This window comes from Engystomops pustulosus, chromosome 5 (assembly GCF_040894005.1).
Source record: "Engystomops pustulosus chromosome 5, aEngPut4.maternal, whole genome shotgun sequence".
NCBI lineage: Eukaryota > Metazoa > Chordata > Amphibia > Anura > Leptodactylidae > Engystomops > Engystomops pustulosus.
Genome location: NC_092415.1, coordinates 128,622,594 through 128,646,997, shown reverse-complemented (window position 1 = coordinate 128,646,997; position 24,404 = coordinate 128,622,594). Strand labels below are relative to the sequence as shown.

The 24,404-nt window shown below is 42.1% G+C and overlaps 1 protein-coding gene across 1 annotated transcript in view; it reads right to left on the bottom strand.

The window, feature by feature from the left end:
- LOC140133190 (uncharacterized) overlaps nucleotides 1-24,404 on the bottom strand; it is a 437,171-nt gene that overhangs the window by 150,896 nt on the left and 261,871 nt on the right. Inside the window, exons 15-18 of the mRNA XM_072153006.1 lie at nucleotides 14,353-14,388; nucleotides 11,504-11,566; nucleotides 7,438-7,500; nucleotides 1,486-1,548 (exon numbers count right to left, since the gene is read on the bottom strand). Coding sequence (XP_072009107.1) covers nucleotides 1,486-1,548; nucleotides 7,438-7,500; nucleotides 11,504-11,566; nucleotides 14,353-14,388 — 225 coding nt within the window. The remainder of the gene's footprint in view (nucleotides 1-1,485; nucleotides 1,549-7,437; nucleotides 7,501-11,503; nucleotides 11,567-14,352; nucleotides 14,389-24,404) is intronic.

The following is a 24,404-nucleotide window of genomic DNA, read 5'->3' as shown; positions in this document are numbered from 1 at the left end:
GTTCACCATCATTAGCTTGCGACACAATTTGAAAGTTAAATATCGTGCTGAGTCCAAATCAGTCGGATCGTCCGACGGCACACCCCCCAATTTGTGTTGCATGGAAGCCAGCACAGCTGAGCCAAAAAAAAAAAACGATAGTGTGCGCTGAAATCCCAGCGCAGACACCTGTTAAATACTTGTTCAAGCCGTGCAATCCCCAAAAAAGTCAAACAGTCTGACAAAAGTGCACTCTGCCACTCTTAGTAAATGAGCCCCTGTCACAGGTGCCCCCGTGACCCATGCCTCTCTGTGGTCCCTGGCTCCCCTCCATGCCTTACCTGTCCGCGTTCCTGATCCGGCACCCCGGCGCACGCGTCCCCACCTCCTAAATGGCATTAGCCATTTCCAGGAAATTGACAAAAAACGGCTCTCCCAGCATTCCTCTCTGGATCTTTGTGCCTAGTGCCCCTGAGAAAGCTATTCCATGCGTTTTGCTGTCTTTCTGAATTCCCGTTGTCACCCCGGTGCCGTTATTGACTCCGATCCTGTGCTGCCTGTCCTGTCCTTCCGCTACGTCCCCGACTCCGATCTTGTGCTTCCTGTCTCGACCTGCTGCCTATCTCTGGCCATGAGTTTGCCTGACGATTCGGTACTTCGCCTTGGCAGCCACCATGGACAAAGTCACACCTGTGGAACGACCTGGTGGTACCACGCCGCAACAAGTCCAACCTGCTTTGCGGCGGGCTCTGGTGAAAACGGGTACCACTTAGACTCCGGTCCCAGGTTCCGGCTTACGGCATTGTCCGCAGTGGTACAGGGGATCCACTACCACTGATATTGACAGCCCCCATTGTAGCATTAAACCACTGAAGTGATGCTTGTTGGAAATGGGTCTATATACACCTATGTAAATATTGCATTAAAACCAGATGATTGCAGCTAGAATAGTCATATAAAACAATGTAGAGAGTGTATGTATCATTCATTTATGTTTGCTTTGTTGAAAATGTGAAAGGAAATTTCTAAGTGACCCCAAACTTTTGAGCAGTAGTGTATAAAAAAGTTAAAATGGTTATCAAGGAATATGAATCATTTTATATATGGTTGGGAAAGGGGACTTTAAAATAAAAAAGAACTTGTACACACCTCTCTCCCTCTTCTCTTTTTCCCTGTCACTGCCGGTTTCTGTTTATAAGTATGATGCACAGCTACAGCTGAGATCCTGCTACTGCACTGAAACTAACAGAAGCAGTAATGGGCAGTACCATGGGAGATTGGGAGAGTGGTAAATATAAGTTATTTTTTAATCATGCAGCCATTAGCTGACCTTGTGCTCCAACCAATCCTCACTTTTGACCTGATTTTCTTCCAGTTAGAAAGCATCTTTTGAAGAATAATAAGTCTTAAATTGGAAAATTTATCACTGATGGATATTTCTCTATACACATATCTTATCTATACACTCAACATATATACATATTTATCTAAATCAATATAACTTACTTTCTCACCCACTACACCAATCTCTCCAGGTGGACCTCTCGAGCCAGGAAATCCTGGAAATCCCTGAAATAAAAAATGCCAGGGTGAAGAAATTCAACCTTTGTAATACAAATGCTTTAACTGTGCCCTCTTCTGCATCAGAATGGTGGCTCAAAACACAGACAGAAAACATTTTAGTTGGGCTGGATTATGCCAGAAATTCTATAGCTATTCAAATCTGTGTGTCCCCAGCCTAAGACCTCTTGTAAACAAATATGTTTATCCTATATGTTTCCTATAGCTGCAAACTACTAGTGTCTTGCCCTTTTTCGGGTCTCGAGTGTCAAAAGAGTTTGAGCTGTATGGCAGCAAAAACTGTATGTTTGTCACTTTGCAGTGTATTTGCAGATCCACAAAAGTGGCGGAGGTTGGCAAATAATGCCATTAGCTTGTCTGAACTCCATGGAAAGTCATATGATTTTGTTACCTCACAACAAAGGATTTCTGTGCTCTCCAGGGAAGTATCATACCTCATAGCTGAGGCATAGCTATCAGGGGGCAGGGGTAGTGGTGGCTCTGGTGCCCCGTGACTTTGAAGGGTCCAGTCCCCAGCTTTCAACTCTATCTGCGTCTCTAGGATGAAGACAGAGTTGAATGCTGTGTCTGTAGTACAAGGAGCGGACCCTCCACTTCTCCCTGCATGGATACATGGAAGTTTCCAGTACCTGCTGTGCAGGAGCTTACATTCTCTGTGGCTTCTAGCTGTATTCTCTGCACTCCATGCTCTTTGTGATATAGGAGAACGCAAGCTGTGCAGTAGTGATGGTAGGATAAATCAAACAACCTAGGGTTAAAGAACCCTAGGGAGTCTGAAAATAGTCAAAATCTAAATAAAAAAAGTTTTAAAAAAATTATAATAAAAAACCAAAAATTCAAATTCCTAGAACTGATATAAATATAAATAAACAGTAAAAATCACAAAAGCATTAGGTATCGCCGCGTCCAAAAATGGCTAATATATCAAAAAATTTTCACTGCGTTTAACCCCTTAACAGAAAATAGCGCCCAAAGTCAAAAATGGCATTTCTTTGCCATTTGGAAAAATATTAAAAAATTCTATAAAAAGTGATCAAAGGGTCATACACTCTTAAAATGGTAGCATTAAAAATGTTGTCAAAAGTGACACAAAATGACACCACCCACAGCTCCGTACACCAAAGTATGAAAAAATTATTAGCGCCAGTTTTTTGGAAATGTATGAAAACATTATAAAACCTATACAAATGTCACTATCACTGTGATTGTACCAACCCAAAGAATAAAGTAGACATGTCATTTGGGGAGCACAGTGAAAGCCGTAAAATCCGAGCCCACAAGAAAACGTCGCAAATGCGGTTTTTCACCAATTTCACTGCATTTGGAATTTTTTTACCGCTGGATCGCTCTCTATGCCCTGTCCTCGGGTCAAGGAACTTCAACCTATTTTCATAGCAAGAGTCTTTTGTTTCTGTTTTCCCTAACTGTTTGTAAGTATTGTATGTGTATTGTTTTTTTTTTAACTTTTCTTTTTTTTATCTGACAATTTTATTTTGAGTGTACTGTATTTATTATGTATATTAAAGTGTTAACTTTAATAAGCCTCTGTTTGTAGCCTCAAAGAATCAGAGTCTCTGAAGGGAATTAGGTTACCAGAGGTCATTTTTAGCATAGTCTTTGTAGTAAGCAATTGCATGTTCTGTGTGAATTCATCATTTTATTATAGTGTAAGTAGTGAGTGCATGTGCTGTGTAAATCATCAGTGTGCATTGTCTGTGTGGTTGAGGTGCCTACGGCCTTCTTTGCATAAGTAGTGGCAGTTTGGACTCGGTGCCGAGATTGCGTGGAGTAAATTTAGCGTTAGGACGCCATTTTGTGGAAGCGGCCGGAGCTTAAGGGATTTATTCTGGGACTCCGTAGAGCAGGTTGCACCCCGTGTTTGGACTCCGGTGTTTGGGGTTTGTGACAGGGATCCATGAATTTTTTAAGACTCTACTTCCGGATTTGTCCGAGATACTATGACCGAGATACTATGACCTGGACAGAGCTCATGGGGCCATATCTGATGACCTACCCAGAGACGTGGTTGTTAAACTGCACTATTTAGTTAAAGAAAAACTCATGAAAGCTGCAAGGAACATCAACCCTGTGCTCTTGCATGAAGCTGAAATCCAAATTTTCCCTAATTTGGCACCCCGCATGATCCAGTACAGAAGAATTTTGAAACCTCTTTTTCGGTTCCTGCAATCTTACAACATTAAATTATACTGCTTTATAAGAGGAAAAGAGGAGTGGGCATTTTTTGTGTCTAAGAACGTAGCTTTTTAGTGATCAAGACAGGAGGTTTTTATTGATACAGGGATCCATTCAGGATGCCCAAGCGACTTTTGTTTACTACTATGCTCCCAACGACAGCCAATTACCATTCTTTACATAGACTCTTAAGTCTTAACACCACATTTCCTGGGTAAAGGGTGGTGGGTAAAGTATTTTGGATGGAGACTTGAGCTTGGCCTTATATTTTAGACAAACCTCTAACCCTTCTTTGCTTAAAGCCCTGTCTAAACAAGGGCTTAACTAAATTACTTCACTCCCAAGATTTTGTAGATGCATGGGAAACCAGTAACCTGGGGACTAGAAAATATACACATTATTCAGCAGCCCATTCTTCCTACTTTAGGATTGACCATATCTTTACACATATCCCTACACAAAACCTCTATACTCTTATATTTGCTAAGATTTTACTGACTTCAAGGTCAGATCGTGATTTGGTTTCCCTCACCATGGGGACATTTTGGTTCCATCCTAATTTATTTCCGTGGAGGCTTAATGGGTCTCTGCTTATTAATCCATCTACTGCTAAAGAAGTAGAAGAGGCTATCCAGTTTTATTTTGATACTAGACAACCTACAGACTCCTCTCCTTCAGCCACCTGGGAGGGACATAAGAGGCTTGCTTATGCAATCTGCCTACCGGTTTCAGAGACAGAAAGAAAAACTGATTGAGAAAAAGGAGGCTAAGTTTTATAAATTCAGGCGAAGGAGAAACGAGAACAACAGCTAGGACGCATGGAAGCTTTCTCAATGGCAATGAGCGCAAAGATCCAGCTGGGAGTGAAGGGAACCGTTGGTCTTTATGGAAAAATGGAAGTGCCAGCACCAATCAGCGCCGCCACAGAGATAGGCACGGGTGTGCCTGCGATCCGAGGCATGTATCGCCAGGACACCCGTGACACAAGGTCTTTGTTCAATGGTACAGGATGCCCTTTCGTCTAGCCACAATGTTTCAGTCAGCTTCACCCCAATGCTTTATGGGCGTGTCCTAAAGCGAGTAGGTTTTGGAGATTTTCAATATGTTGCATTCTATCAACCAGATTAACCTGCTGCTGTCCCCCACCCAAGCTTTATTGAATGCTACAATTCCAGGGGTAACAGATGCCCACCATCAGTTCATTCCCTACCCCTTTCTCGCTGTGAAAAGCCACCTCCTGGAAAAAGGCAAACATTCCCCTACAGTTGGTTAAATCAAAAATTAACTGGATAATGATTAACAATAGATTACATTGTATGTTGTATGAAAAAGAAAACCTTTTCATTAAAGTGTGGCAAGATTGGGTTGCCTATGTGTCTACGATTTCATAATGCTTTGGTTATGTGACCCTCTCTCCTGCTTTCTCGCATTGCCAGGCCGGGGGGCTGCTTTCTCTTACTTTCATTACTTCCTGCCTTTCAGAATGTGTCTGTTTCCTATTTAATGTATTTTTATATGAGTCTCTAGGCTTGAGAGGCTGTACTGTTTTCTATGTCTATATACTCACTGGGGCTGATTTACTTACCTGGTCCTGTCGCGAACCAGCGGCACGTTCTCCGACTAGGATTCGGGTCTTCAGTGATTCACTAAGGTCGTGCGCCCGATGTCCACCACGTGTCGCTGCTGCGCCGAGGTCCACCGGAGTTCACCAACCTATTCCTGGTGCATGTGAGTGATTGATTTTGTGACACAATTTGTTTTATAAAATTCTGCAGTTTTTCCAAATCCGTTGGGTTTTCCGATGGCCACGCTCCCGATTACTGACGCAAGAAAATCCGATCGGGTGCGCCAAAATCCCAGCGGAATTTGGCGCAAAACGGAAAAAGTCGGGAAACCCGACGAAAGTGCAGCGAGGAGCCCTTAGTAAATGAGCCCCACTGTGTTGTTACTTTTGTTTGAAAAAAATCTTCCATAACTCATAGAATGTAAGATCTTGCGAGCAGGGACCTCACTCCAATTGTTCCATATGACTGTTTGTGCTCTGTAATGCAATATAATATTATTATATTGTATATGTCTCCTGTGATTTACAGTATAAAGCGCTACGGAATATGATGCCGCTATATAAATAAAGATTATTATTCTAATTATTCAATAAAAATATTTAAAAACAGAATGGCAGCTTAAAAAGATGATAAAAATTATTCCCTCCCAGTACATAAGTGTATAGAACACTGCCCCCCAGGATATATGTAATCAGCACATTAACTCCCAGCATATAAGTATCCAGCACACTTCCCCCAGTATATATGTCTCCAGCACACTGCCCCAGCCCACCTTTCCTCCACCAGGTGGTGCCCGGGACTGTCACCAGATGAGATTGTTTGTACAGTTGCCATCAGCCAGCTGTGGCTTCTTTACATGGAATACTACATAAAACATCCTAGCTCCATGTCAATGAACATCAAAGAAGCTTTGAGACATTCCAGGAATTCCCCAGTAAATTAATAGTTAGTCAATATGGTTCCTTCTGTCTCCATCTCATCTGTTGCATAATCCAGAATATTCACATCTTGACATATCCCATGCTATTTCTATTTCTGCTTCAAAGACATCATCATTTAACCCCTTCACGACTTGCGCCGTAAGGCGCAAGCCGGGTCCCGGTGCATGTTGAGGGCTAGCGGACAGCATATGATAGGATTGATCAGAAGACCTAGAGTTAAAGTACCCTAGGGAGACTGAAAAATAGTAAAAGTAAAAATGAAAAAAAGTTTAAAAAAATAATTATAATAAAAAAACCTAAAACTTCAAATCACCCCCCCTTTCCCTAGAACTGATATAAATATAAATAAACAGTAAAAATCATAAACACTTAAGGTATCGCCCAACCGAAAATGCCCGATCTATCAAAATATAATAACGTTTTTGCTTCGTAACCGAAAATAGCAGTTTTTTTTGCCATTTTGAAAAATGAATAAAAAGTGAAAAAAAAGGTTGCACAGTCCTAAAAATTATACCAATGAAAACGCCATCAAAACACCCACTGCTCCGTACACCAAAGTATGAAAAAGTTATTGGCGCCAGAAAATGGCAAAATTAAAAAAAAATTTGTACAGGAGGTTTTAATTTTTGTAAATATTTGTAAACATTATAAAACTTATACAAATTTGGTATCCCCATAATTGTACCAACCAAAAGAATAAAGTAGACATGTCATTTGGGGCGCACAGTAAAAGCTGTAAAATCCAAGCCCAGAAGAAAACGTTGCAAATGTGTTTTTTCACCATTTTCAATGCATTTGGAATTTTTTTCCCGCTTCCCAGTACACGGCATGGAATATTAAATACCGTCACTAAGTACAATTTGTTACGCAAAAAATAAGCCATCACAGAGCTGTTTATGTGGAAAAATAAAAAAGTTATAGATTTTTGAAGGTGGTGAGTGAAAAATGGAACTGAAAAAACTAAAAAGGGCCAGGTCATTAAGGGGTTAAAGATGAACATCTGCAAAATATGACCTTGAGTTTGAGTTACCAATGACCTTTGGTCATGTAATATGACTGTATTCTGTCCCATTTGCTGTGAACTGGTAAAAATAGTATTAAAATGAAAAAAAAAGTTAAAAAGCTTGTTCTAAAGTACAATGAGAAAAATTACAAAACAAATGAAATGATATACTCACTGCTCCCCCTTTGTTTCCTCTTTCACCTGGTAATCCTCGTTGCCCTTCTTGACCTAGATCCCCCTTTAAATATAAATCACACATAAGTTGTTTTGAATTACATAATTCGTTTGATTCAGCTTTTTTTTTAAAGGTATAACAATAATTTACAGTCAACAATAAATAAATATAACTAAAGTCTGGGAATATATATATATATATATATATATATATATATATATATATATACTGTATATACATTAGCAACAAAAAAAAATAAGCAAAGCTGGAGCAACCTCTTATCTTCATTTATAGCTAAATGCGACTGCAGAAATCACAATGCACAATGTACACAATATCATCACTTCCAGTCCAAACGAAAGGAAAGCCATAGTAAATTGAAAGTTGTTACAGGACCTAGGGTGGCTTCTGAAGTGATACATGTGGTTCTTGACCTGTCCACTCTGCATTTTTGTGGATTCTCAGAAACCACCTTAAGCCATGATATCCCATGGAGAGCACTAGTGATGAGCGCTTTTTAAAGCAAACCTGTCACCAGAAAAGTCATTTTTAACTGGTGACAGGTTCCAGTAGCTATGCTGAATTATTTCAGTAGTTTATATAAGTTTACTGCACATTATACACATTGCACACAGATTGCAGCTGCCCTACCCTGGGACTCAACACGCACTGCTTGTCACAGTGTATGGGAATAGTCCCTTGGGACTAAAGTCAGTGTGCTCCCTGGACCAACGCGGGAGATAACGATGCCAGCCACAACCCGGGAGCGGAGTCTAAGTGGACTCCTGGTCTTCGCCAGAGCCCGCCGCAAAGCGGTATGGTCTTGCTGCGGTAGGGAGCCACCAGGTCGCTCCACGGGTGCGACTAGGCCCGAGTTGGCAGGCAGGACCACAGGAAGGCAGGACCTCGGGAAGGCAGGACCTTGGGAAGACAGGACCTTGGGAAGGCAGGACCTCGGAATGGCAGGACCTCGGAATGGCAGGACCTCAGGATAGCAGGACCTCGGATGGATGGCTAGCAGGACCTCGGATGGAAGGCTGGCAGGACCTCAGATGGACGGCTGGCAGGACCTCGGAAGACCACTAGGATACCGGGCTGCCACAGGATAACCGGACCGCTACAGGATAACAGGACCGCCACAGGATTGGAACACGGGAGCGCCACAGGAACACCACAGGAACATGGGGGTGTCTGGAAACGCTGAGGGAGGCTTTCTCTTCAATAGAATGACCTGAAGACCCAGCAGGGGATGCCGGGAGTTGCCAGGCTATATAGCAAAACCGGGATGCCAGCGCCAATAAGGAGGACGCTGGCCCTTTAAATCTTGAACAGACAGCGCATGCGCCCTAGCATCGGGAGCGCGCGGCCAGACGACACAGGCATGCGGCCTGGCCGAAGACTACAGCCTGGAGTCCGTAGAGGTAAGTACCGGACCGGGGGAGCGGGGACAACGGGAAGAGACAGCGGAGCACGTGTGCACCCGCGATCTGAGACATGGATCGCGGGGTCACCCGTGACACTGCTGAAAGGGAGCCAGGTAATGTGAATTAACTCATATAAACTACTGAAATAATTTAGAATGCTGACAAAGGCATTTTTAAAATCAGTAGAGAGATGAGATGACACTTAGTTCCAACCTGTAAGAAACATGCTCTGATAAAACTGTGTGTCCTCAGCTTTATAAATATATACATTTTCTTATGTCTAATCAGGCACTGAAACTTTTTCATCAAAATGGATATCTGTTTTTATTTTTATTTTGTCAAGTAGAACTGTACAGTCATGGCCAAAAGTTTTGAGAATGACACAAATATTATATTTTCACATGATCTGTTGCCCTTGGTTTTTATGTGTGATGTTTTATGTGATGTTTTTATCACATACAGAAATACAAGTGCAATCATGTTATGAGTAACAAAGGATTTATTGACAGTTGGTTTATGTTTGTTCACCCGTCTCTTGATGATTGACCACAAGTTCTCAATGGGATTAAGATCTGGGAAGTTTCCAGGCCATGGACCCAAAATCTCTATGTTTTGTTCCCTGAGCCATTTAGTTATCACCTTTGCTTTAAGGCAAGGTGCTCCATCATGCTGGAAAAGGCATTGTTGATCACGAAACTTCTCGTGGGCGGTTGGGAGAAGTTGCTCTTGGGGGACATTCTGGTAACATTCTTTATTCATGGATATGTTTTTAGGCAAGACTGTGAGAGATCCGATTCCCTTGGCTGAGAAGCAACCCCACACATGAATGGTTGCAGGATGCTTTACAGTTGGCATGAGACAAGACTGGTGGTATTGCTCACCTTGTCTTGTTTTCCGGATGTTCCAAACAATCAGAAAGGGGATTCATCAGAGAAAATGACTTTACCCAGTCCTCAGCAGTCCACTCCCTGTACCTTTTGCAGATTATAAGTCTGTCCCTGATGTTTTTTCTGGATAGAAGTGGCTTCTTTGCTGCCTTCCTTGACACCAGGCCTTGCTCCAAGAGTCTCCGCCTCACAGTGCATGCAGATGCACTCACACCTGCCTGCTGCCATTCCTGAGCAAGTTCTGCACTGCTGGTAGCCCAATTCCGAAGCTAAAACACTTTTAAGAGACGGTCCTGGCGCTTGTTTGTCCTTCTTGGGTGCCCTGGAGCCTTTTTGGCAACAATGGAACCTCTCTCCTTGAATTCTTTGATGATGCGATAGATTGTTGACTGAGATGCAATCTTTCTAGCTGAGTTACTCTTCCCTGTTAGGCCAGTTTTGTGCAGCGCAATGATGACTTCACGTGTTTCTTTAGAGATAACCATGGTTAACAGAAGAGAAACAATGATGCCAAGCACCAGCCTCCTTTTAAAGTGTCCAGTGGTGTGATTCTTACTCAATCATGACAAATTGATCTCCAGCCCTGTCCTCATCAACACCCACACATGTGTTAATGGAGCAATCACTGAAACAATGTTAGCTGATCCTTTTAAAGCAGGCCTGCAATGAAGTTGAAATGTGTTTGGGGGGAAAAAGTTCATTTTCTAGGCAAATATTGACTTTGCAATTAATTGCTGTTAAGCTGATCACTCTTTATAACATTTTGGAGTATATGCAAATTGCCATTATAAAACCTGATGCAGTAGACTTTGTAAAAATTTACATTTGTATCATTCTCAAAACTTTTGGCCGTGACTGTATAAAATCCATATATTTAATAAAAATCCATATCATATAAGTCGATATTGTGTGTCATATATGTTCAATGTGTGGAAAACCACTGGATGACAACAACACCTTATATAGATAATAAAAAAAATAATATAATAATTATATCAATTGGACTAAAACCTGGCCACAACATATCCTAATGAGCTGCCCCTTGAGACCTAAATGTTGCATTCAGTTCTCAAGGGGCAGCTCAATAGGATATATCCTGGCCTGTTTTTTGTCTAATTGATATTATCTGCACTGGATACATATATATATTTTATTGTCTATATAAAGTGTCATCTAGTGGTCGTCCATTCACACATACAGTTGCTTTTTTCCATTGTATTATTATAAGGAGGTGTAACATTTGGTTAAATTGGGTTAATCCGAGTTTAGGAATAATTTAGGGCCAGGCTGGGGCGGGCTATTTAAAAATAATTAATGTGTACTTACCTCCTCTGGCGCTGCTTATCTCCTGCGCTGGAGGAGGTCTGTTCCGGACAGCCGGAAGCTCCCATCTGACACATCTCCCAGCGCTTACATTGCTGAGAGATAGGGACGGATGGGAGGAGCTGGCCACCTCGCCGACCGGAAGCTCCCTGTGCTGTGGCGCGGGACATCAGCGGTGATGGAGTAGGTAAGTACACATTTATTATTTTTAAATAGACCACCCCATTTTGATGAAAAAAGTTTCAGTGCCTGATTATAAGACAATTTTTAAAATCAACACTGCATAGGTTATTGGAACTTGTCACCTGCTAAGAATGACTTTCCTGGTGACAGGTTCACTTTTAATTAACTATTCAGTTATTTCAATGGTCTACTTTTAAGTTAATGGATGGAAGTTAAATCTGTAATGTGTAAAATCATTCAGTTTACAACCTGTTGTCCTTTTAGACCTAAAGATCCACGGGGTCCTGGAAGGCCATTATCACCTCTAATTCCCTAGAGAGAAACATAAGAAAACTCTACAAATGAATATATGTTCAAAGAAAATATGTAAAATTGGCAGGTTTGGTGCTCCAAGGCGCAATCCTGTCACATTACTTTATTACATCAAATAAGATGAATATGCATGTCAAAGAAGATAGTTTAGTGTATCCAATAAAAACCAAACCTGTAGTTTCTATACAGTGTGGATAAATGAGGCATTTTAGAAGTAAATGGCTAGCTATTTTTGCTAGTCTGAAAGTTTGTAAAAACCAACAACTACCTAAGACCTAAAACTGCATGAACTCTTTCAGGACTTGCCAACGTAAATATACGTCAGCAGGTCATGAATGGTAGTACACTACAGACACCTTTACATGTTTCGCCACATCCGTGGCGTCCTCACGGGTGTCAAGGTGGAATTTTCTTCTGCTGCTTTACTTGAGATAGGAGACGACTGAATAGTTAGATAAACAACTGACAGTTTAGGATGTGTTAGCTTGAGTTTGTTGTGAAAGAAAAACACAACTGTTGCGATTATACTGTCTAGTTGTTACAGTATCGCAGACATGCAATCATAAACAAAAAATCTTCCTCTCGTATACAATAGTACTCCACCCTGTGGGTAGTTGTTTTTGGTAAATGTAAGTGGTATTGTGTCCCATTGCCACTGTATTCTCCATTTACGCTAGGGATTTAAATTCCACAATGGCTGTAGATTTTTAATTAATTGAAGGACAAATGACAGCTTATATAAGTTTTGAGTTTTAACATTGTCAAATAAAACGATTTTAACGATTGAATAGTAGGTCTCAGTGAAGTCATTTAAGGACTTTGTTGTAAATAGTGGTGAAAAATTATGAACCCAGTCATATTAAATGTCCACATTTTTGCTATAGGTCTAAACACATCTTGATCCGGAAAATCTCCTTGGATTGTGTTGCAAACCACAGTGGGACACATTAACTAAGGGCTATGTGACAGTTTTCTGAAAGACTTTGCAAGTTCTTTCTAGTGGAAACTGCTTGCACAGGTATTTAAGAAGTGTCTGCACCACAAATGTGTCGTATGCAACCGTTTTGTGGCACAGCTGCGCTAGCCTCCATGTGAAACAAATTAGGGGGCTTTCCGGTGCTCAGTAGGACCGTGCGCCAGATTTAACATGCAAAGTCTGTCGCACGCCCTATGTTAAAGGTGCACCACAAAAAAGTTGGTGAACTCTGTCGGTTCAGTGCAGGGAAGCGCCAGATTCAGGATTTCTGGCACTAGTTCTTACATTCATAGTAAGTGTGCCCCAATGTGTGAATCCAACTTGAAAGCACAGCTGCCACTAAATGATTGTACCAAATGAGTAGAGATCCAGCATCCAGGCAAAAAAAAAGTTGAACAGGTAAAAAAATCCACTTTATTAAAAAAAATTAAAACATTTTTCCTGTGCATATGTGCAATCGTCTGGGTCCGGATGTACTCCTGGAGCACGAATCGGGATGAAGGTGAGCCATTGATCAATTTTTTTAAATTCAAATATAGGTCTAAAGACACCTGTGCTCAAGGAGGAGATTCTCTAGGTACACTTGATATATGTTTCAAAATACAATTCAATCACATCTTGTCAACATGTCCTTAAAGTGTAGCATTAAGCAGGACCTTATTTTAAAAACTATTGGTGCCTCCCCCAGCTCTCATCTCCTCCTCATATTGTGACCTCTCATCTTCCCCTCATATTATGACCTCTCATCTACCTTTCAAATTGTGCCCCTTATCTCCTTCTCATATTGTGGCCCCTCATCTCCCTCCTCATATTGTGACCCTCTAATCGCCCCTGTATATTGTGGCCCCTTATCTCTATTGAGTAGAAGACAATGGGGCAGATTTATAAAGCTTTCTGAAAAAAAGAATATTCCTAGTTGCCCATGGCAACCAATTATAGCTCAGCTTTTAAAGGGGAACTGTGATTGGTTGCCATGGGAAACTAGGAATATTCTGACTTTCAGACAGCTTGTTAAATCTGCCCCAATGTGTTTTGTATTAACTTCCCCCAGTGGCGTAACTTGACGTTGATGGGCCCCAGTGCAAAGTCTGTGCCGGGGCCTCGACTATAATGTATGGTTTAAGGTACTAATCTTCTCGTATGGGAGAGTGAGACCTTATGGGCCCCCAAAGCCTCTTGGGCCCGGTCGCGACCGCATCCTCTGCACCCCCTCAAGTTTCGCCCCTGACTTCCCCCATACCCGGGACTCAACAAAGACTGCTGGTAGGGAGCCAGGAAACAAAAAGCAGTGGAATTATTCAGATGCACCACAAGGGCATATTTGAAATCAACTTGCCAGTGGCAATTGGAGCCTGTCATCATGTACAAATTACCTTCCTGACAACAGCTTTCCTATAAGCTTAGTTTTTTTTTACTCAGAATCTTCTGTTATTTGTTATTTCAGCTACAAAATCTGATAGAATTACATGCTGATTTTCATGCTGCTGATGCAGCAGTTGCAAAACTGGAGATTATTGCCAGCATAGCTGACCGCTAGTCTAGGCTACCTCCTGCTCACGCTTACCACCTGCTGGTATTCCCCTACAGCAGGAGTACCCCAGGGGGGGAGCATTTTTTTAGGGTGACACATACTATTTAAGGATGAATGGAGATGGCTCACAGTCTTGGGATTTTTCAGACACTCAAGGCTAACTGAAACCATTTATAATTATACGTTTTTTTAGCATTTAGCATAATCAGGACACTGCTGCTGGTAGTACAATGTTTAAGTATAATTTTATATAAACAGAACATCACTTCATAGTCATACCTGATCACCTGTTACTCCGACTTGACCAACTGTTCCCTTAAACAAAAAATGCATATGTTATTTATATTGAAGTTGCAAAAAAAGTATAACAATTGTCAATGTTGCCAACCTTTACATTTACATAAAATTTTATCCTACAGCAACTTCTAGTGTGTATGAATTTAAAATCATAATCACCACAAAGTAGCCATGAGGCATCATATAGGATTATAGAAAGAAAATAAATAAAGGCAGCTTAATCAATTATATTTACATGGAAGACTTCATGGTTGTATTAAACTACAGATATATTGGTGACTGTGACAACATGGAATGAGTTGTGGACTGTTGGAGTGATGACTCTGTGGCGTGGTCTCCTATAAAACCCCCTTGTGGCATAACCCTTTCCTACCTGATTTGCACTCCCTGCCAGACTTTCAATTTTGGGTGCGTAAGTGGGTTAAATACCTTATTTAGTTGTATCATAATGGGATTTTTAAGACATTTGCGTCCCTTAGGCTGCGTTCACACACATGTATGGGGGACGTATATACGGCCGACGTATATATGGCCGATATACGTCCCCCATACACTTCTATGGGCTCACGGCATGGTACGGGAGCTTACGGTGCAGCACACGTGCGGCACCGTACCGCTCCGTAGCCCGGGAAAAGATAGGACATGTCCTATCTTTTCCCGTATTACAGCGCCGTGGCCCATATGTTCCTATGGAGAGGGGCGGGGGTGAGCGGCGTTCACCTCCTCCTCCTCTCCCCGTGCTGCCGTGTGCCCGCCGTGCTGCGGTGCGCCGGGCACACGGCAGTGTGCATGTAGCCTTAGTCAGGAATTTTCACTGGCTCCCACTGCCTTTTATAGGTATTTACAATTAAGTTACACTCTGGTGACGCAGTTTAAGTTGGGGAACTTTAAGAATGAGCTGTCGAAACCTACATCCACCTTCTATCAACAATTGAAGGAGACTCAGCCTTCACCTGCTGAAAAAAGCTTTCATATCTGGCAGAGAAATTCCAGTTGCATCAAAGACATTAAAGGAAACCTACTACTTCGGGTAAGGCTTATAAGCTGGACATGCCATGCACCGTTATGTTTTTAAACAGTTTGAAAGTGTTTTAACAGTTTATTAATGTTTATATCCTTACTAGCTTCCCCGCACCGGGGTCCGCGCTCGGCGCACCCTGCGCGCGACCGTGCATGCATCTGATTAGGAAGTGGTAGTGTGCATGGTGCGCCGAGCGCGGACCCCGGTGCGGGGAAGCTAGTAAGGATATAAACATTAAGAAACTGTTAAAACACTTTCAAACTGTTTAAAAACAACGGAGATAAGCGCCGGCACCAGCTCACCCTGAGCTGGTGCACGGCATGTCCAGCTTATAAGCCCTACCCGAAGTGGTAGGTTTCCTTTAAACTGACAGTTATCAGTTCCCGGGACCACCAGATTAAATGGCTACATCGAATATATATATCTGACCCCTTTGTGTTTGGGTCCTAGGAATCAGACTTCACTCTGATCAGTGCACTAGATGTGGGGAAGGTAAAGGTACCCTTTTCCAAATGGTTTGGGAATGGCCATCCATTCAGGATTATTGGATGGATGGACATTCATTCATACATTAATGAGTGTCTGGGTCTTCCTAGGGTCTGCTCCCCTCAGGTGTGTCTTCTGGGTCTAGTAAGGGATGTTCTGCAGGCTAAAATTTGAAAGGGCGCTTTTTTTTATTTGCTAATGTTCTATGGTAGGAAAGTGATTTTACTAAACTGGAAACCTCCTAAGCTCTTCACGTTTGCCAAGTCACTGATCAATGCAGATATTCCTGTTTATAAACTTACTTATGCTTCCAGAGGCACCCCTGATTGATTCTATTTTATTTGGGATGTATGGCTGGCTGCCCCGACTGATTCGAATGCTGATGAGGAATAGATTTCCAATGTGTGTTGTGTACTAGGAGGCTCTTAATATATCATTGCCAGGTACTTATGTTTGATGTTGTTTTTGTATGTTGTTACATTTTTGAAAATTGAAAAAAAATATTCATATAAATGGAGACAAAGTAAAACATAATTAGAAAGTATAATTAATTGAAAATTATATTTTCAAATATATAAATAATATGAAACTTAAAACTGTAGGTGTGGGACCTACAGCACTCCTATAGCATTAAACATGTTTTTTTCTTCACCCAGAGCGATAGGTGCAACGTTTCAGCTCTTCAATGGAACTATTTTCAAGCATACAGGTGAAGGTCCAGATGGAAGTGACATAGTCAATTACAAACAGGTGAACGATAAATACTGTAAATATTGAGACAAAAATATAAATATAAGCATGTGGAACATCGGTATACAAGTGTGTGGCAGAATATAAAACATAAATATTGTAAAAAGATATAACTGATGGACTGATCCACAATCACCTGTGGGAACCCTATTGTGGCATATATGGGATCAGCAAATTGGCGTCACTGTGTTGCTATGATACCACAGGACGCTATAAGCATAAGGAATATAAGCAAACAGGTAAGAAGACCAGGAGAATTTACCACAATAGATCAGCTATCTTAGCAAACATACCTGGCGGCATGCCAAGCTGCTGGGGCGTCTACTGTTGTGTCAGTGGAGCCGCGATCACCAGATGAACCTGGATCTATCGACCGGCTTCCCAAGCTAGACTCAGCTAAGTGACTTCCCCAATAATCATGGCTATGGAGCCTTGTAAGTAGGCAAAGCCGCCATTTTTGTTAAGGGAGAATTGCCCATAGGTTAGAACTTGGCTAAGCCGTGCATTACTAAGGCCATAGAGTCCACTGATATTTGGTATACACCCTAGTTACAATGCATTTGTCCAAAAGCAGTAAAGTGACCACCTATCTATATTAAAGGTAACCTGTCACCGGGAGACCCATTTTTAGCACTCCCTCAGTCCCCACAGAGGATAGTACATACACTGCCAAAGTGTTTTTGTATTAAAAGATGGTTTTACAGAAAAAAAACTATGTTATATTGTACCTTTCATTAGCATCTGCTGTGTTACTAGGCCCCTAATAGGAGGGGCTGGAAAGGTGCCGTTCCCCCCCACCCTTGGGGAACAGCTACTCCATGTGACCTTTTCAAATATATGAATAACTCCCCTCACTGGGCTTAGCGACGCCCCCTGCTCCTCTACAGCCAATCCCGAGTGAGGGGAGTTATTCATATATTTGAAAAGGTCACATGTTTCCCAAGGGTGGGGGGGGACTGCTCCTTTCCAGCCCCTCCCATTAGGCAACTGCCTAGTCACACAGCAGATGCTAATGAAAGGTACAATATAACATAGCTTTTTTTCTGTAAAACCATCTTTTAATACAAAAACACTTTGGCAGTGTATGTACTATTCTCTGTGGGGACTGAGGGAGTGCTAAAAATGGGTCTCCTGGTGACAGGTTCCCTTTAAGTCGACTTTTAACAGTGCAAGTAGCACTCAAAACAGTCGGCTATAGTGGTATAGTCTCATCTGCAAGGAACAACGAGCCGCTATTCAGACCTAGGGTCTATGTATACTATAGAAGTCAGCCTAAGTTTATTTTCCCGAGTATTAAAGCCAGAAGACATAATTCGGGCATCTCCCAAGGTCCGGGCCAGGAAAGAAAATAAAGAAATGTTCCATAAATGAGGGTATCCCCTGGTGTTGGGTATCATGTCCATTTTCAAGTACCAGTGAATTTAAAAGTGAAAAAATAAAAAATACAAAGTCAAAGTCAATATTCATACCTATGTGGAATAACCCAGGTGTGATGGTGGAGGATAATGTATAAGGACAATCTATTGAATCCTCTTTTCTCAAACCAGGCTGTATAAGAGGCAAGGCCACATGTCCCCGTGCCATTACAGACAGGACAGATGTAGAAAGAGGCTGTTGTTTAAGGGTCAGTTAGTCAGGCATAAACTTTTCACAGCAGGTATGTAGGCAGAGGAGAATGCTACACTGAGTGTATACTAACTAGCTGCTATAGTGCAGGGCCATAAACAGGACTAATTTCATCTATATCCTCATACAGTATTATGGTGCAGTGACAGTACTTATTCCATCTATATCCTCATACAGTATTATGGTGCAATGACAGTACTTATTCCATCTATATCCTCATACAGTTTTATGGTGCAGTGACAGTACTTATTCCATCTATATCCTCATACAGTTTTATGGTGCAGTGACAGTACTTATTCCATCTATATCCTCATACAGCATTATGGTGCAGTGACAGTACTTATTCCATCTATATCCTCATACAGTATTATGGTGCAGTGACAGTACTTATTCCATCTATGTTCTCATACAGTGCTACGTTGCAGTGCCAGGAATAAGACTAATTATATCTACTCCATCATACAGTACTGCACTACAATGTCAGGACTTGTAATCTATGTCCTCATACAGTATTAGGACGCAGTGGAAGTACTAAGACCATCTTTATCATCATACAATACTACATTGCACTCCCAATGACAAGACTAATTTGATCTAGGTTTTCCTACAGTAGTACATTACAGTGCAAGTGACAGCACTAATTTCTTATATATTCACAAATAGTATTATATTGCAATATCTGTGCTAATTGAATCTGTATACTCTTACGCTCCTCTAGTGCATTGTGGAGAACTGCAGGTGTGTTTAAATGAGGAAAGTGACAAATAAGGGTCAGGGACACGGCCATGGTGGTGCTGGTGATGGAACTGGAGCTGCAGGGAGGGGATGTGCTACAACTTCAGGCACCAGGGTTTGCAGCATATACTTGTATGCCACAATAGCAGTGTCAGAATGGAGAGGGTTCATGAAGTTGAGGCATTGGAAGTGCCTCAAGATCCATCAGATTGTCTTCAAACCGCTCCACCTCTGCTGAAAGAGCAGAGTCCTCCACTTCACCCGCCTTCAAAACAGTAAAGCCATCTTAGCCATAATTCACTAATGCTCTATGATGAGTCTCTTAGCTGGCATTGCACAGGCCATTCACCTGCCTCTGTCCCAGTTGCAGACATAGAGTTGCCAAATACCCAAGAGTTGGTGTTGGGGGATGAGGGTGTGGACAGCAGATCATTGCAGGAGATCTATGTTGACAATGAGACCCAATCACTATCAACTGAGGAGGGCAGTGGTGAAGGCTTGGTGGAAAAAGATAAAAGGAGTGAGGTTGAGTTTCTAGACCCAATATGCAATGGCAATGGGAGGGAGGAAGAGGCCAGAGGACAGGTGATACCGTAACAACCAGGTAAATGTGCACTCAAAGTCGAAAGCTCATCAGATATTGGTAAAGAGCATATGAAAAGCTTAGTGAATCTACAAGGGTTACAGGCAGCCTAGTCCCTTCGCTTAGCACTCATGATAAGAGAGCAAGAAAACCAAATGCAGAAAAAGACTGCAATTTTAAATGAAAGTGTTATTTTTATCGTGGCAGATTCTTTGGAGACATTGGCCGATATAGTTTCGTGTTGGTTTTCTTCTACATGGATCGAAGGAAATGGGACTTTGGACAAAGAGGTGGTGGTCACAAAGCCCCAGACAGCCAGTAGAATATGCCGATGGGTGCAAAGGCGCAGGGGTCAGCCCATAGCAACAACCCCATCTGCTACTGGTGGGACTAAGCACAAAAATGTCACTTTAGAGAATCAACATAGAATTGGCATTTTTTCACCCAGTGTGCAGAAGACAGAACACATGTCATTTGCACACTGTGTATGTCAATAAGCTGAACATCTAATTTTTGACCAGGGACCTGCCAACTAAACATTAACTGAACATTAACTGAACATTAACATTAACTTCCATCAAACGAGAATGGAAACACACTGAGACATCAAAAAAGCTCCCTATGTCTCAGTTGTCTCAGCCTCTACTACCACCTCCTGAGTGACAAGGCCATCTCCTCTCCACGCAAGAAGATGTGAAGCTACCACTATCACCGGCAGCATCACCCTCATAAAGCCTATCCACACCATTTGAGGAAGCATTCAGCTTTCTATCGCTCAAAAAATAGAGAGAAAGGGGAAGTTTGGGCAATCTCAGCCACAAGCTCTGGTGCTGAATGGAAATATTGTCATTAAATGTCATTCACAGCCACAACCAAGTTTCTCGGCAAGCCTTCCCTGCTCTGCACCAACAGGTTGTAGAGAAAATAAGGTGTGCACTGGGCAATGTGATGTGTGCTAATGGTCGGAAACTTGCAGCAGCCTGTGCCCAACTTTGTGGTACAGAGCATCCTGGCCAATTACACAGACGTGCTGAAGCTGTTCCATAAAGTGCATGTCATATGTGCATATAAAATTTACAAAAAAGCAGACCAACTGGCACTGCAGGGGTTCATGAAACGAGTTTCTACATAAACTGCCATAGGCAGAAAGATTTTCCCATATCCGGACAGGAACAATTCTCTTAATAAAACGTCACTTTTATTTCTACACAATTATAAACATGAGTAGCTAGGCTACTAGGTCCCCAGGAGAAAGTTAATTAACCCCTTAAGGACACAGCCTGTTTGTACGTTAAGGCTCGGTCCTTTTTTTAGAAATTTGACCAGTGTCTGTGGTTATAATTCTTGTAATTACCCCTGTGATTTTGAGAATGTTTTCTCGTGAGACATTGTAGTTTATGTTAGTAGTATCATTTTGGTGATCCGTTCCTTTTTTGGGGGGTAAAAATTCACAAATTTAGGACAAAGTTTCAAATGTTATACTTTTATTTTTTTAAGGATGTGAGAAGGTTTGAAGTTTTAGTAGCAACTTGTCAGATTTTCTTGAAATTTGAAAAATGCTAAATTTTTGGTGATCAATTCAGTTTGGAAGTGCCCTATAAAGGCTTATGTACTATATACCCCCACAAGTAACACCATTTTATAAACTTAACACCTCAACCTATTCAAATAAGCATTTAGGAAGTCCATTAACACTTTTTTTATTTTTTCGTAAGCAAACAAAAATAGATTTGAAATTCAGAAATTTAAATTTTTCATTACGATTTTTCTCATTTAGCCCTAAAATGGACACATTTTACATCCCAAATGAGGTAAATATACATCCCAAAATTATTGCCCTGCTTCTTCCGAGTAGGGCAATACCATACATGTGGATGTCAACTGCTGCTTTGTCGCACAGTGATGTCCCGAGCAGAGTTCGCATTTTTGGAAGGTCAATTTGGCTGCAAATGTTTTGTGGTGCCACAGTGTAATTCAAGAGCCCCTGAAGTACCCGTACAATAGGAAACCCCCAAAGATGTCACCATTTTGGAAACTATACCCCTCAAAGAATTTATCTGAGGCTGTGGTGAGCATTTTAACTGCCAACATGCTGGCCAAAATCTAATGTAAAGTAAATGGTGCAGAGTAAAAAATGCATTTTTATCTCAAAAATGTCATTTTAGTGCCTCATATACTGTGCCCTACCCATGCCACTTTAGACAAACACCACAAAAATCATTCTGCAGGTTGTCCCGAGTACGGCAATACCACACATGTGTCAATAATTGACAGGCTGGGGACACAGCAGGGCCGAGAAGGGAAGGAGTGAAATTTAGCTTTTCCAGCTCCTTTTTCACACGTTTGGATTCGGAGTGCCATCTCATGTTCGCAATGCCTGTGAGGTACCAGTGCAATAGAAACCCCAAAGAAATTATACCATTTTGGAAACTAGACCATCAAAAAGAATTTATCTGAGGTTGTGGTGAGCATTTTAACTCCCAACATGCTGGGCAAAATCTAATCTAAAGTAAATGGTGCAGAGTAAAAAATGCATTTTTATCTCAAAAATGTCATTTTAGTGCCTCATATACTGTGCCCAACCCATGCCACTTTAGACAAACACCACAAAAATCATTCTGCAGGTTGTCCCGAGTACGGCAATACCACACATGTGTCAATAATTGACAGGCTGGGGACACAGCATGGCTGAGAAGGGATGGAGTAAGATTTTGCTTTTGGAGCACCCTTTTCACTAGAATGTTATTGGGGTAGCCCCTAAGGTACCAGTGCAATAGGAACCCCCGAGTAGTGACCCCGTTTTTGGAAAGGGCACCCTTCAAAAAATTTATCTAGGGTTGTATGAGCATTTTAACCCCTGAGATGCTGGCCCAAATGTAATACAAAGTGAATGGGTCAGTGTAGAAATTGCATTGTTTTCTCAAATGTGCCATTGTAGTGATAAATGAAAACAGCCCAACTCATGCCACTATGGATAAACACCCCAAAAATCTTTCTGCGTGTTATTACGGGTATGGCAATACCCAATGTGTGGCAATAGTCTACAGGCTGGGGACACGGCAGGGCTGAGAAGAGACAAGCAATATTTAGTTTTTGGAGCCCCCTTCTCGGGGGTTCCTCAGAGTCGCTTTGTGTGGATGAGGTAAACAGATAAAACGGACACTCGGCCCAATCGCAGCGATCAACATCACAGGACCAATCAGAACGGTCCTGTGATGTCAGAGGGGGATGTCCCCTCGCAATCCCAGCATGCTCCGGGGGTATGTCATCTCGTCTCACGATGGGATGATGTCATTTAACCCCGGAGCTGCCAGCCCGCAGCCTCCGATCGCTGCAATTGGCCATCTGTGCAGACGGGCCAATCGCAGCAATCAACCCGGTATCGGCGGTCTGTTATCCCGTCTCACGATGGGATGACCTGATATTTCCATGTTGCGCCGCTAGCGGATATATCCGCCACGAAGCGCTTACTCACTGCGGTCGATGGCGGATATATCTGCCACGGAGTGTGAAGGGGTTAAAAACACAATGTTTGATACGCCACAAGTCTTGTCTAGAAGGATATATATATGATCGATGCATGCTCCTCATATGTCATAGAGCTTAGATATATCTTGCACAGGCTCCCATCAGCACTACCACAGTACTGCTATGACATTCCACAATGTGTGGATAGTTATCTTAGACCCCACGTCTATTGTAGACCTTGGTTGCATATAAAAAAAGGTTGAAGATAGCAATAGGGTAAGTAGTATGCTGTACTGTGTGTGAGCCCTAGACTGAGGTTCGCCCAGGGTGGAGCATCACCTCTCTGTACAAGTGGGTGCAGGGTATTGTCCTGTATCCCTATATGGTGACAACTCTCTTGTGTGTGCAGGGCACCACTTGTATTACTGCGCTTTATCAGCCTTAGACTGTACTCGGTTGATTCGGTTAATGTGGGGGGGCTGGCTGAACTTTTGAACTTTCATTTTTTGTTCATATATTCAAAACAAAAGCAGCACAACCAAAAATTTGAGCAGCACAAACCAGCACAAACGTAGCAGAATTGTTCGGTCCCAGTTTTTGTTTTATTCGGGCAACGTGGGGGGCTGGTTGACCTCTGATGACCTCTGGAAACATTCATTAATATCTTAAAAACGATAGCGGCACAAACAAAAATTTCTGCTGCACAAACCAGTACAAACGTAGCACAAACGTTTGACACCAATTTTGTTTGATTTGAACAAGGTGGGGGGGCCAACTTCACTCAGGTCACTACAACATCTCTACTGAGCTCTTTTGTACAATGTGAGAACTAATACTGGCGAGAACTGCCAGGCTACAAACACTGCTGGTTAAAACAATTTAACATTAGCCCTCTGACATGTTTCGCCAGTATGACAAGCTTCATCAGGGGTGAGGGCTAATACTAGCTGCGATGGGAGGACGCTGAACATTGTATCCATGCAAACCTCTATATTTAATCAACATGCTGTTTGGCCAATTATGATTGAGGGCCAGTAGTTGCTCTCACCAATCAGGGTCTAATCATATCACCGATTCAGAACCTGCATTGTTACTACGTCACCTGTCAGAGCTGGTGAGCTGATAAGACGTATCAGCTGATTGCCGGCTGTCGAGATTCCATGCATGTCCGCACACTTAGTCAAATGTACGGACAGATGGGACTGTGCATGTCAGTATACTTAGTCGGCAGTTCAGTAGATTTTGAACTGCGCATGCCTGCCAACTTAGTCATTTGGCCGAAGAAGGTTCCCCACTGCGCAATGTTAGTGCACTTAAGCTGCGGAGGCACAGTCTGTACTGCGCATGTCTGCAGACCAAAAGATT